Source organism: Spermophilus citellus (genome assembly GCF_964194105.1).
Source record: "Spermophilus citellus genome assembly, chromosome: 3".
NCBI lineage: Eukaryota > Metazoa > Chordata > Mammalia > Rodentia > Sciuridae > Spermophilus > Spermophilus citellus.
The window spans coordinates 51133968-51148247 of NC_138184.1; the positions used below are offsets into that span (position 1 = coordinate 51133968).

A 14280-nucleotide genomic window follows, 5' to 3' on the forward strand; every position below is an offset into this window, starting at 1 on the left:
CCCTTCTGAAATACAAAATAAAAAGGGATGTGGTGTCATGTGCCTGTAATTTCCAAGATTCAGGAGGCTAAGGCAGGAAGATCCCAAGTTTCACGTCAGCCTCAGCAACTTAGTGAGGCCCTTAGCAGCTTAATGAGACCCTGTCTTAAAATAAAACCTAAAAAGGGTTGGGGATGTAGCTCAGTGGTAAAGCAGCCTGGGTTTAATTCCAGTAACAAAAAAAGGAAAGAGAAGAAATTTCTTCCTTTACTAATGAGTTCTGGTTAATTCCTCAAAGAAAAGAATTTTTCCATCATTATAAATGGAACTAAATTAAATTAATCATGTAAAAGATGATGAAGAGTAGAAAGTTAGAAATGGGTTTTTACACAGCTTGCTATAATTTTGTTACTATTAAGATTGAGTCACTTAGGCAATTGCTTTTTAAATTACAGGTACTATTTTTTTTTTTACCTTTATTTTTGTTTGTTTTCATTTTATGTGGTGTGGGGATTGAACCCAGTGCCTCACACATGTGAGGCAAGCGCTCCACCACTGAGCCATAACCCCAGTCCCCCCGGGTACTATTTTTTTAAATGTTTATACTCTAGTAGTTAACTTAATATAGGAAGAATTCATCACAAATCGATGATTTGGAATAAACTCTTATTTTTTTCAATTTTATGCAGTAAAAAATAAGGTAGTGGTTTGGGAGCATTTTACTAATTTTCAATGTCAAATGTATATGCTTGGGTGGCTTTTATTGTTCCCTAGAGAGCCTTGGTTCGGGCTCTGCTTCAGGGGGCATGTGGTGCTTAAGAATACAGTGTATTTGGAAGGAAGAGGTAAAGTGGTAAAGACTAGTTCAGTGTCTTACACAGTGCCAGCTTTTCAGTAGTGTTCAGAAAAACCATCTAGCCTGATTTCTGTAAGTGTTTGAGACCATAGGTAAGAGTTCTCCTAAGTTTCTTATCACTCAGCCTTTCATGGCACAGTGGTTGTACAATTATGGTCTATTTAGCACTTGTCCACATTCAGTATTTTTTAATTTTTTTTTTGTGATGCTGGGGATTGAACCAAGGGCCTTGTGCATGCAAGGCAAGCACTCTACCAACTGAGCTATAGCCCCAGCTCACATTCAGTCGTTTTTAAGTTCACCTCAGTGACAAGTTTCAACACTTTTTAAAATCATAATTTTTAAAGAGAAAACTAAAGTGTCATTTTTCCTCAATTTCAAGAACTATAATGTGCATTGCAATTTTTTTTGCATAAAAATATCGGTCAATTAAAAATTAATTAAGCTTTAAAATGTTTCTTTTTTTTCCTCTTAAGTCTTATGAAACTGCTGATAAAACCTTGCAAAATAAACTGAAACAGTTGGCTCGACAAGCACTAGATAGGTGAGTTTTGGTCTCTCAAGTTCTTATCCTAGATAGAATGTGATTTGTTACTTATTACATAAAATATTTATCTTAATGAATGGTAGAGATCATAGTAAAAAACCTTTGTTTAGACTGAGATCCAGATGTCCTACCTTATTCCTCTAATTCTTTGCTTTAAACTCAAGAAATAACCAGTTAATCAGTCAAGAAGTGTTTTTAGTTTTTTATATACAGAGTACAGAAATGACTATGATACTTACAATGAGAAACTTCCAAAGAGGAAAACTTTCAGAAAACCTTCTAGAGCTACTGAAAAATATAGGTTGAGAACAATCCTGCTTTTAGCCATACTCATTCCCCAAATTATGCCATATATGTAGCTCTTTCATCTCAAGCTCAAATATCAACTTTTCAGCGAGGCCAGCACTATCTATTGTATTTAAAACCAAATCTTCCCCAGCACTTTATCCTGCTTATTCTCTTCAAAAATTCTTTCCCACAGCTCTTTCTAAACTGAAATACACAAGTTTATCCTATTTGTTGTTAATGTATATGTCTCTTTGAATGCTTATTCCCTAAATGTAAGTTCAGTGCTATCACCAAGCACCTTACCCGACACATAGTGTGTGCTCATTAGATACCTGTTGAAAGAATGAGTAGATTTGCACAAGATAATTATACCTTTTGAAAGAGGGTTGTAGATAAAGGAAAACGATGGAGATTGCTTTTATGAATTATTAAACTATTTCCTTTTGAACTCTGAATAGCTATATAATTTTCAGTTTTTTTAATTGAGGTATATTAATCATTCCTATTTTCCTCATCACCATGAACCTTTAGTTTGTTTCCATAAATTCTTGAAAATGAGCATTTGACACATAATTGTCTTTTCCATCTTGACTTCTTTCACCAGTCAGAATCAGCCTACTTTTATTACCTATTTATGCCGTGACCATCGCTGCCAAACTAGCAGGTTCTGGCGAGGGCTGATGGGAGATTGGAAAAAATAAAGAGTAACACATGCAGATCTTGAAGATAAAACAGCTGGGATCAGGTGGAGCACTGCTCTCTGATGGAGAAGCAGGTCTAAAGAATGACACCAGCTATCTTTGTTATATATGTCTCATTAATCAGATTAAAAGACTATGCAAGCATTATTCTTTGTATTCATGAAAGTTACAGAGTTAACAGTAGTAAGCAGCTATTTCCTCAGTTACATTCAACAGTTGCAATGTGCAATGTTAGGAGCATTGTGCAGCTCTCAAAGTCCTAATTTGCAGGCAGATGCAGGAGCAGCATAACTGGTGAAACATTGTGGTTATCTTAGCAAGGCAGCTCCTTCATTCCCAGGAGCTGTGTGCCTGATAATTAGGTCAAAGCTGATAAGAGTCTTGAACAGAGTCTCTTCACAGAGAGCATTGCCATAGCAACTGGGCATCCAACACCTTTGCATAGAAACTTTCCCAGTCACCAAGCATGCCACAGCCATGAAGTCATAAGGGACCCCAATCTCAGACACTGGTCTCCCAGTCACTGTCACTGCTCTCCACATGTGTAGATAACCCATCATCCAGTATTCCCAAGTGCATCTTCTAAGCAAAGGGTGTGTGTGCGACAGTCATGGGTTCTTTTGAGGATCTGTTGAAAATTATCAGTCCACTTTGTAGGAAAATGTACATACGCATTTTTTAACATGTAATTTCATAGTATTCACACGATCATTTTATTTATTTATTTATTTATTTTTTATTTTTTGGTACTGAGGATTGAACCCAGGGGTGCTTAACCACTGAGTACGTCTTCAGCCCATTTTATGTTATATTTAGAGACAGGGTCTTGCTAAGTTGCTTAGGGCCTCACTAATTTGCTGAGGCTGGCTTTGAACTTGAAATCCTCCTGCCTCAGCCTCCCAAGCTGCAGGGATCACAGGTGTGCGCCTCTGTGCCTGGCTGAGTGTTCACAGGACTCTAGAAGTTCATATATGGATTTTAGGTTAAGAACTTTTATTTTTTACCTTGTTCTTTGACAGAAGAAAGTCAAAATTCACTTGCATATCTTGTAGGCCTTCTGTAAGCCAAGCCCTGCCTTCCTCTTGTCTCATCACCTGCTGCCTCTTGTTTGTACCTTTTTTAAGGGCTATATCCATTCTCTTGAAATGACCTCAACTCTCTCTGCTATTTCATACTTCTGCACATTTTGTACATGCTCAGTAAGAATGCTTTCTTACTGAGTACAGTGGCACATGCATGTTATTCCAGCTACTTGGGAGGCTGAAGGAAGACAATTGCAAGTTCAAGACCAGCCTTGTTAACTTAGTGAGACCCTGTCTCAAAGTAAAAAGGACTGAAGATGTAGCTCAGTTGAGATCATCCCAAAGTTCAATACCCAATACTACCCTCCCCCCAAAAAAAGGGCAATTTTACTTACCGATGCAGGTAATTTTACTCTCATTAGGTTTGCTGAATTGTTAAAAAAAAAAAAAAAAAAAAGCTTACTCCCTAGGTGAATAATTCTGTGGCTCAGGCATTGATTCAAAGCAACCTTCCCTTATTCAGCCTCTCTTCTCAATCAGAAAATCTATAATTTCTGTTATGCATATAATACTTCTTTCTTGGCATCTGTCATTTTGATGCAGTTCTTTTTCTCCTGTGGAAAACCATGAACATCTTTAGGGTAGAGATTGTTTTATACATTCTTGTATACTCCTTACCTTGCATAGTATCTGGTGTAAGTGTTCAATTGATGTTGACAATTTAATATTATTTGCAAAAATATTTACTTAAATATTTACAAGGGATTAGCTTTAGTAGTTAAAATTTGACTACTATGTACAAATTTTATATACCAGTTTTCCATTGGGGTGCTTGACTAGTTCTTGGAGTAAATTTTATTTCCTAAAGGCTTAATTTGAAAAGAAAAACTAGAACTTTTTTTTGTATGTGTATGTGCACCTCTGTTATAGAGCAGAAGCATTGAGTGAGCCTTTGACAAAACCATTTTGCAAGATCAAGTCCACAAGTAATAAACCAAAGCCACCACCAGTGAGAACACATTTTCCATTAGGACCTAATCCATTCCTTGAAAAACCTCAGCCATTCATAAGTCAACAGTCATGTGATGCACAAGGACAGAGATACACAGCGGAAGAAATAGAAGTGCTCAGGTAAATCCATTTATACTTCATTGCAATGAGAATTTTGTTAACATGTCGATGCAGGCAATTTTACTCTCATTAGGTTTGCTGAATTGTATTCAGACTTTTGTTATATGTTGTAATATAAATGTAAATTAGAGTCACAACTTGAAATTATTAAAATTTATTGGTCTAATATATCTTTGTATTTAACATTTTTTTTTACTAGACATAATGTGTTTTTCTGTAACTCCTGGCATTTTACAAAATTGAGTCTTAAAGGTTAAGGAGCAAAACAGACCTATGGCAGAGTATGATAGTCTATGTAACTTTGTAACTAAAGCCCTAATGGGGGAAAAATGTTATGTTGAAATAGCACTCTAGACCAGCAAATAGAAGTCTTGAGCTATGAATAGTTTTTCAGTTCTTTTTTTCTTTTTAAGAAAATGAAACAGAAGAATATGTTTGACAGAAACCACAAAACCTACATTGTATTCCATCCAGCCCTTTACAAAAAGCATTTCCACACCTCTGGTCTAGATAGACAGCTCAGTGTCCCTGAAAGCAGACTCAGGGCATATTAAAAGTGTGAAACACAGTAATGTGGAAACCCTGGACTGCCTGCTGAAGCAGTGTAAGTTAGATAAATCTTTGAGCCATTTTGGTTATTCTCAGAGGAGACACAGGAAGTACATAGTTAACATATGCAAACATATATGTATACAAAACAAGGAGAAAATATGCAAAGTTACTCAAACCTTCTTTGTCAACAGACCATACCTGATACCTGTAACACTTTCTTCTTCCACTACCTGTTCCACATTCCCATAACCAGAAAATGAGGAGAGCATATTTTTTTTCAGAATTGTAAATGCTATCTATATTTTTTAGATTTCAAAATAACTTTGGGCTCAGTATAGAATTAGCTCTGTGTCCTGTTAAGGGACAAAAAGGAGACTTTCATCACCTCTAGAAAGGCCTATCTTGACACTGGTTTTGTGAGGTTTTTGTTTTATTTTGTTTTTGTTTTGGTAAAGGGATTGAACCCAGGGGTGCTTAACCACTGAGCCACATCCTTAGCCCTTTTTAATTTTTGAGACAGGGTCTCACTGAGTTGCTGAGGCTGGCCTGGAACTTGTAAGCCTTCTACCTCAGCCTCCCAAATTTCTAGGATTACAGGAGTGTTCCACTGTGCCTACTTGACACTGAAGTTTTGTTGTGAAGGATGTTGAGTCTTTTTTTAGAGCGCTCCCGTAGCATGTGTGAGATGCTGGGTTCGATCCTCAGCACCACATAAAAATAAATAAATAAAGTTATTAAAATATTTGTAGTTGTAGATGGACACAATACGTTTATTTTATTAATTTATTTTTATGTGGTGCTGGGGAACAAACCCAGTGGGATGTTAAGTCTTTTTTTTAATGTTTTAGTTGTAGATGAACAATACCTTTATTTATTTATCTTTATGTGGTGCTGAGGCTTGAACCCAGTGCCTCACACAGGCTAGGCTAGTGCTTTCCCACTGAGCCACAACCCCAGCCCTGGGATGTTAAGTCTTTAAAGAAAACTCTCATTAAATTGAATTGCATTATTTTTTTTGGTGATATTTAATTATTTTATGAAAATTTTGTCCAAATATATTTAACAACATGAGGTGTCAGTTTAATTTCAATGTAGTACTATACCTTGTCATTTAAATTTTAGAGATTTTAAGTAAGATTATGATTAAGGTAGACTTGAACATTTACCTTGGATTTTTTTTATTGTGTTTTATAGGACAACATCAAAAATAAATGGTATAGAATATGTTCCTTTCATGAGTGTTGATCTGAGGGAACGTTTTGCTTACCCAATGCCTTTTTGGTAAGTAAGCACTGTTGTAATTTTTACTTTCAAGGCCATTTTTAAAAATGTCAGTACTGTATTAGTTCTCTGAAATTTGATTTAATTCATAGGCTTGTAACTAAAATTTTTAATAAGGAAAATTGTTGGGCGATGTGTCTGTGGGAAAGAGGTGAGATAACAGTAGGAGCCCTTTGTTTTCAGTTCCCTTGTCATGGCTTATGTTGACTTCCTTTGACCTAACAAACATACTCATAGTGACTAGAACAGGTCTGGCACAAAGTAAGTACTCAGTAACAGTTGTCCTGTTGGCTGATTGAATCACAACAGAAATACAAGCCAGTAAAAGAATTGAATGGAAAAGTGGCACAGAATAACTGTATCATTGTTTACTAAAAGGATTCAACTTAAGGAAGAATTATAAAAGGTATTAAATTGACACAGCCTTTCAGAAAGGACAATGGCAGTTTGTCAAGAACCTTAAAAATATTGCTCCGTTCAGGACTCCCCAGCTTCTGGTCCTAATGAAATCAATATACAGTTCAAAGGTGTATGTAGTAAGAGCATTCATTAAAGCATATTTTTTAAAAACTTGGTGCATTATAATTATACATAATAGTAGGATTTGTCATTACATATTGGTGCATGCATACCAGCGGTCAGTTTTGTTTCCTAGTGTCTCGCCTTTCCTTCTCTTCCTCTATCCTCCTGACCCCCTTCCTCTACTCTCCTCATCTTCCTTCTGTTTTCATGAGATTCCCCAATCTACATACCAGTTTTTCCTTTTTTCTCGCTTGCTTCAACAGTATGAGAGAAAACATAAGACCCTTACAAAAGCATCTGTTAGAGCAAAAAAATTATTGAGACAAAATATTTAGGGCTATGGCAATAATTCAATAATGGTACATCCATACAATATATATGCTACCCAAATAAAAAGTCTTTTTAAAAATATAGGAAAAATGCTTACAATATTATAAATTAAAAAAAAATAGGACAATAGGGCTGCTTTTCATTTTCCAGTGTTTTGCTATTCTTAAATGGCTAAGAATTAGATATCTGACTGCTAATAAGTCAACCTAATTTTTTCCCTCTGGCAACCAACTGTGAGATGCTAGTAATAATTGGAGTCTAAGGAATCCTTATATCTTAGAAACTTTAATAGCTTTGATGTTAAGAGCACAGATTTTAGAGACGAACGTTCCAGTTTGAATTCCTGAGATGCTGGATAAGTTAAATCTCTCTGTTTTCTCATCTATAAAAATTGAGGATAATAATAGAACCTACCTCATGGATACTGTGATGATTAAAAGAGTTACTAAAATATGGAGCACTTAGAGTGGTGCTTATTATATAGCAAGCACTGTGTAGGTGTATATAAGGGTTAACTGATAGAAAAATACTTATTTTAATAAGTACTAAATTATAATAATTTGGCTACATGTTTCAAATATTTTTAAAAAATTTTAAACTTTCATAATTTCACCTCAGGAATCTTCGATTTCTCTATTATAAGTTTGAAGTAGTCTTAAATTTTCCCCTCAGAATTTATTTATTTTTTTAATTTTATTTTTTTTATTGGTTGTTCACAACATTACAAAGCTCTTGACATATCATATTTCATACATTATATTGAAGTGGGTTATGAACTCCCAATTTTACCCCAAATGCAGATTGCAGAATCACGTCGGTTACACATCCACATTCCCCTCAGAATTTATGATGGTGATCTTTAAGCTCCTCTAAATTGAGTTAGATCTCTATTTATAATCAGCTCCTAATATTACACAGGCACCAAGCCTGTAGCACCAGAAGTTATGTGAGATAATGATCAGAAAAGTTTAAGAAATGGTGTATGCCGTATTCTACTCAGAGATTTACAACCAACATTGGCTTATTAAAAGTCTAGATTTGTCCAGCAATGAAGAAAATAATACTTTGGCCAAAAATTTGCAAGTCATACCTGACTCCAAAATCCTTTCTCTTAGTATCTATCAGCATTCTTTGAAAACAGAATATCATGTTTGTTGTAGTTTGCATATCATAGACCTTATATAATCCAGAAATCTTTTGAAATCCAAAGATTTGTCATTCTTCCTCTGGAAAAGGTTTGGGAAAAGGTAAGTTTTTATTTGGTGCTGTATATCAGTTCTGGAGAAATATTACAGCACAGAGCAAGTAGAGGGTAATGGGTAAGAATGGTGGATTTGGCACCAACTTGGTTTAAATGCAGTTGTACTCTTCATTAGCTACATGACCTTGGTGTTAATCACTTTAAGCCTACTTCAGAACTATTTTTAATAGAGTTGTTTCGAGGATGCTTGGCACAGAACTGATACTCAGTAAATTAGCTACTTTCAATTAGCCTTGCAGAGAGGAGTTCAAGACCCAGGTTAAGGCTTTGTAGCTTCCTATGGTCTTTTGAATGAATTAGCTTATACTGTTGTCCTGGCACTGTTTTATTTCTGAATTTCTTGAACATAAGCATTTCAAACTAAACTTTTAAATTATATTTTTAAAGTACATATAAACAAATTTAATTTAGCTTTGCAGTTATTTATGTATATTTATTTAGTTGAGGATGTTCAGGTTGTCTGGACTCAAGGTAAAGAGCCAGATTGAGACTAGAGAGTTATGTTAGGAAGATATAAGTATAGATATAAAATCACTATACCAAAGAGGAAAAATATACTCTGTAGGATATTTAATTTTGGCTTTAAGTCATCTTTTTAGGTTTGCTTGTTTATTTATTTGTTTGTTTATTTATTATCTCAGTGATAGATTGGGCAAGCTACCGTTATCACCTAAACAAAAAACTACATTTTCCAAATGGGTACGACCAGAAGATCTCACCAACAATCCAACAATGATATATACTGTGTCCAGTTTTAGCATAAAGCAGGTATACATTTATTTTGTCTACTTTTATGTGCAAGTTAGCATTTTAAGAAAATTTAAATATGGATTTTTTCCCTAGATTTTATATATTCTTATGCATAAGTATAATTGGAACAGTTACTTATTCAATGCATTTAAAGATTGAGATAATTTGTAACTATGAATAAATTTTTGAGCATTTATGGATGCTCATGTTTGTAGATGAGAAACTTGAGATTCTGAATTTTGCCTTTGATAGGGAATAGATATAAAAGGTTTTTACTACTTAAATATCTAATTATTCTAAATTAACTTTATTGAAATACTTTACTAGGATTTGTGTGAGTAGAATTTATGAGTTAGCAACTTGACATTTCTATAATTTTCCTAACAACACTCAAGAAGAAAAAATCAAATTTTGGGTGCATTGAATAAATATTAAGCTATTGTGATATATGAATGAAAACATATTATACATTGATCTTGTTAACAGACAATAGTATCAGATTGCTCCTTTGTGGCATCATTGGCTATCAGTGCAGCTTATGAAAGAAGATTTAATAAGAAGTTGATTACCAGGTAAAATTTTGATTTGTCCCTTTTCATATAATTGTTTCTTTTCTTTTTTTTTTAATGTTCATATTTTTTTAAAGAGAATTTTTTTTTAATATTTTTAGTTTTCAGTGGACACAACATCTTTATTTTTATGTGGTGCTGAGGATTGAACCCAGCACCCCACACATGCCAGGCAAGCTCGCTACCACTTGAGCCACATCCCCAGCCCTCATATAATTGTTTCTTTTTTTTTTTTTTTTATTGATTATTTATCGCATTACATAGTTCATGATATATCATCTTTCATACATTAGACTCAAATTGTGCTTTGAACTCCCATTTTCACCCCAAATACAGATTGCAGAATCACATCTGTTACATATTCGCATTTTTACATAATGCCATATTAGTGACTGTTGTATTCTGCTACCTTTCCTATCCCCTACTATCCCCCCTCCCCTCCATATAATTGTTTCTTAACCAGATATTACAAACTTAGGCCTAGTAAGGCCTATCACAAGAATATTATGACCCTTTTGCAAATGATTCATATAGATGGAAAGATATGCTAAAGCAATCAGTACATGTGCATATGTAGTTAAAAAATATAAATGGAATAAATGTTTTGAAATGAGGTCAAAGTAAAATCACATTATATTTATGACACTTTGTAATTGTACTGTGCAGTAAGGTGGCCACTAGCCACATATGGCTTTTGAATACTTAAATGGGTTAGTCTGAATTAAGATGGGCTATAAGTATAAAATGACTTGAGATTTTGAAATTTTTTTTTGAGAGGAGAGAGAGAATTTTAATATTTGTTTTTAAGTTTTCGGTGGACACAGCATCTTTATTTTATTTTATGTGGTGCTGAGGATCGAACCCAGCGCCCTGCGCATGCCACCCTTAAGCCACATCCCCAGCCCAAGATTTTGAAAATTTAACACACAAAAAGGGAAAATTGGAAAATACCTCAAATTTTTGTATAGAGTATGTGGTGTAATAATATGTATGGTTTAACAAAATATAATAAAATCATTAAAGTGGGTATTTTTAATCTTGATACTAGAAAATACAAAATGGCATATTTTTCTATTGACAAGAACTGTTTCAGAATGTTTCTGAAATACTTTTAGTTTAAATGTTATATTAGCTTAAACTCATTCATTGTAAAAATTATTAAGCATAATTTTTTCATCCAGTTTTTTTTTTTTTTTTTTTTTTTTTTTTTTTGGTGGTGCTAGGGATTAGAGCCCAGAGCCTTATACAAATGAGGCAAACACTCTCCAAACTAAGCTATACCCTCAACTTTCATCCAGTTTTTCTTGAGTGGTTTTTGTGTGTTAAATCCCCCAAATACAAAGATAATTAGATAGACTTTAATTTCATCTTTTTGCCATACTAAGTAAATAATTTGCAGTATGAGTGATTTGGCCCAAATTTATTTTATTTTTTTTATTTTTATTTTTTTAATATTTATTTTTTAGTTCTCGGCGGACACAACATCTTTGTTGGTATGTGGTGCTGAGGATCGAACCCGGGCCGCACGCATGCCAGGCGAGCGCGCTACCGCTTGAGCCACATCCCCAGCCCCCCAAATTTATTTTAAAAGAAAATTGATAGAGAGTTTTTAGAAGTATTTTGTGGTATAATTTTATGTAAGCTTATCAGCATTATACTTATACCTTTGTTATTAGTTGAAATGGTCTTCTTTTCTTTACCTCAGTGGTAAAAGATTATTTTAACTGCCTTAAAATATATCCACTTGGTGCTTTATTAAAGTGTATAGTTAAAAATTAAGGATTTTTCAGAATGTTGTAAAATTTATGCCCTATTTTATGATCTTATAAAATACATTTCTAAATTTACTTATAGTGAGCCCTTCGATTAGAGTGAAATTCTTTGTCTAGGCCTATTTTAGGAAAATGTTATATTATAGGAAAATATTATATTTTTATAAAATTGTATAAAAATAATTTTTATACAATTTTATAAAATTGGTAAGACAGTAACAAATGTCTGAATGGGATATGTTTAAATGGAATATAATATCTTATATAGTAGTTGATATTGAATATTAATATTATTATTTTAATATTTTTCCTTACAAAGCATAATTTATCCCCAGAATAAGGATGGTGAACCAGAGTACAATCCATGCGGAAAGTATATGGTAAAACTTCATCTCAATGGCGTCCCCAGGAAGGTGAATGTCTCTTCCCTTACATACTTTTGAATCTGAGTGGAAGCAATTAAGAAATGTTCTGTGTAAACATTTTAAAAGTCAGTTTAGTTGATTTTGAGTCTGTGATTTTTATATATGTTACTCCCAATAGTGTCACATGCTAATAATAAAAAATAAAATCCATGAAAAATAGTCTGGTGGTTGTTTTGAGATAGGGTCTCACTATGATGCCCACGCTGATGTCAGACTCCTGGACTCATATATTCTTCATATATGCCTGCCTCAGCTTGTCTTATAGTCGTACCCACCCCCACCACATACACACTCTTTTTTTAAAAGTGGTTCTAAGAAAATTTATGCAAAGTTCCAGTAAGTAACATTGAACTCTAAAGATCATTAATACTTAAAATAAACTTTGAGAGTTTGTAATTTTTTGAATAAAAGGGAATCAGACAAGCTAAGTCTGTTAGGTGAGGAAGAGTTTGTAGCCATAAGATGATGGAAGAAGTTTCTAAATTTTCTTTTGTGAAATATGCATAACTTAAGGGCCTTGCATTGTCATGATTTTCTAGCATCAACCTCAGCATTAACTGGGAGCTTGGTAGAATTGCAGAATTTCAAGCCTCACCTCAAACCTACTGAATGAGAATCTACATTTTAATGAGATTCCCTGGTGATTCCCGTCTGAAAGTCATTACTCTCCAGCTCAGTAATTCTCAAATTTTAGTGTGCACAGAATCACCTGGAGGGCTTATTAAAATATAGATTGCTGGGCCCTACACCTAGAGTTCTTGATTCAGTAGATCTGGGTTGAGACCAGAATTTGCATTTAACAAGTTCCTTGTGATGCTGATGCTGTTGTCTGGGAGCACCCATAAAGAGCCACTCTAGAAGATTACTTAAAAACAATTTTTTTTTTTTTGAGAATGTTTTTCTGAGCTGTATTTCTTAACCTCATGTTTGAAAAATCTTTCAAAGTGGAGTCGTAGGGCTGGAGATATAGCTCCATGTTAGCACTTACCTAACAGCAGCAGCAGCAGCAGCTCCACCACCACGAGAACAACAAACTGGTTTACCTCTTCATGTCAGTGTAATTTCTAAAATTGTACCTTATTCAAAATGCAGTGCATAATCTTCTCTGTTAGTCTTCAATCAAAATTCTTCTTATCCCCTTGTCTTCTAAACTTAATAAGAATTACATACTGTATCTTTGTGGTGTTTATTTCCTGTTATTTATACATATTTTTTAGCTGTACTTTTTGTAAAAGTACTATTACTTTATTAAAAAGACTATTATCTTACATAGTTGTAAAAGTAGAAAATAGTCTTTTTACAGGTTTAGAATAAAATGGTAGATAACAGTGTTACTTATCTTAATGGTGGGGTCCTTTTAAAATTATTTAAATATAATTACATTTTAGAATTTCTAATAATTTTATTTGTAGTTTTATGAAATGTTAACCAGTGGCTTACCTGACAGGTTAAGCTTGTAAGACACCATATTAAAATGATCAACATTGCTGGGAATGTAGCTCAGTGATAGAACACTCACCTAGATACTAAGGTCCTAGATTCAATCCCCAGCATCTCCCCTCACCAAACAACAACAAAAACCCAACATTTTAAAATTGACTAGGATTTTAGAAGCCTGAAACTGTCATCATCTTAATAATAGACTGTGCCTTTTATCTATATTGAAAGTTTTTTCCTTGATAGGATTTTCAGATATTTTGTTTCACCTAAGAAAGTTAATATTCTCTTTCTATAGGTAATAATTGATGACCAGTTACCTGTTGACCATAAGGGAGAATTGTTGTGCTCTTATTCCAACAACAAAAGTGAATTATGGGTGTCTCTTATAGAAAAAGCATACATGAAAGTTATGGGAGGATATGACTTCCCAGGATCCAACTCGGTAAGTAATAGTATGATCCAAGCACAGACTTATTTTGTCTAATATGACTATTTTAAACTTGAAAAGTTATAGATGTTTTTGTTTATGGGAAAAGAGAAAGCAGAGTAGATTATCAGCCCCTGAGAAATGTTGATAAGTCTCCTTATTATGGGGAATATATGTTCTTGTGTAGGGGTAGCACATTGTGTAAATTAAGGTTCAGGGTGTTGATTTTCTCTAACTTTAATATAACTAATGTTGAGCTGTGTGTTACTATCCTTTAGTTGTAGGAGATAAACTAACAAACTTAAGCCAAAAATTGGATTGATGTGACTTTAAATTTTGACACTAACCAGCTTATGACCTTGGAAAAGGTGTTTGCCTTTCTTAGCCTCTTTGTGTGTCTGTCATATAAGGATTATATTCCCCTCTC

At 33.9% G+C, this 14280-nt stretch overlaps 1 protein-coding gene across 2 annotated transcripts in view; it reads left to right on the top strand.

The window, feature by feature from the left end:
- CAPN7 (calpain 7) overlaps positions 1-14280 on the top strand; it is a 41868-nt gene that overhangs the window by 8797 nt on the left and 18791 nt on the right. For both annotated transcript variants that reach the window (XM_081286999.1, XM_081286998.1), the window contains exons 4-10: positions 1312-1379; positions 4324-4524; positions 6271-6357; positions 9112-9238; positions 9707-9792; positions 11881-11974; positions 13722-13868. In XM_081286999.1, coding sequence (XP_081143125.1) covers positions 1312-1379; positions 4324-4524; positions 6271-6357; positions 9112-9238; positions 9707-9792; positions 11881-11974; positions 13722-13868 — 810 coding nt within the window. The remainder of the gene's footprint in view (positions 1-1311; positions 1380-4323; positions 4525-6270; positions 6358-9111; positions 9239-9706; positions 9793-11880; positions 11975-13721; positions 13869-14280) is intronic.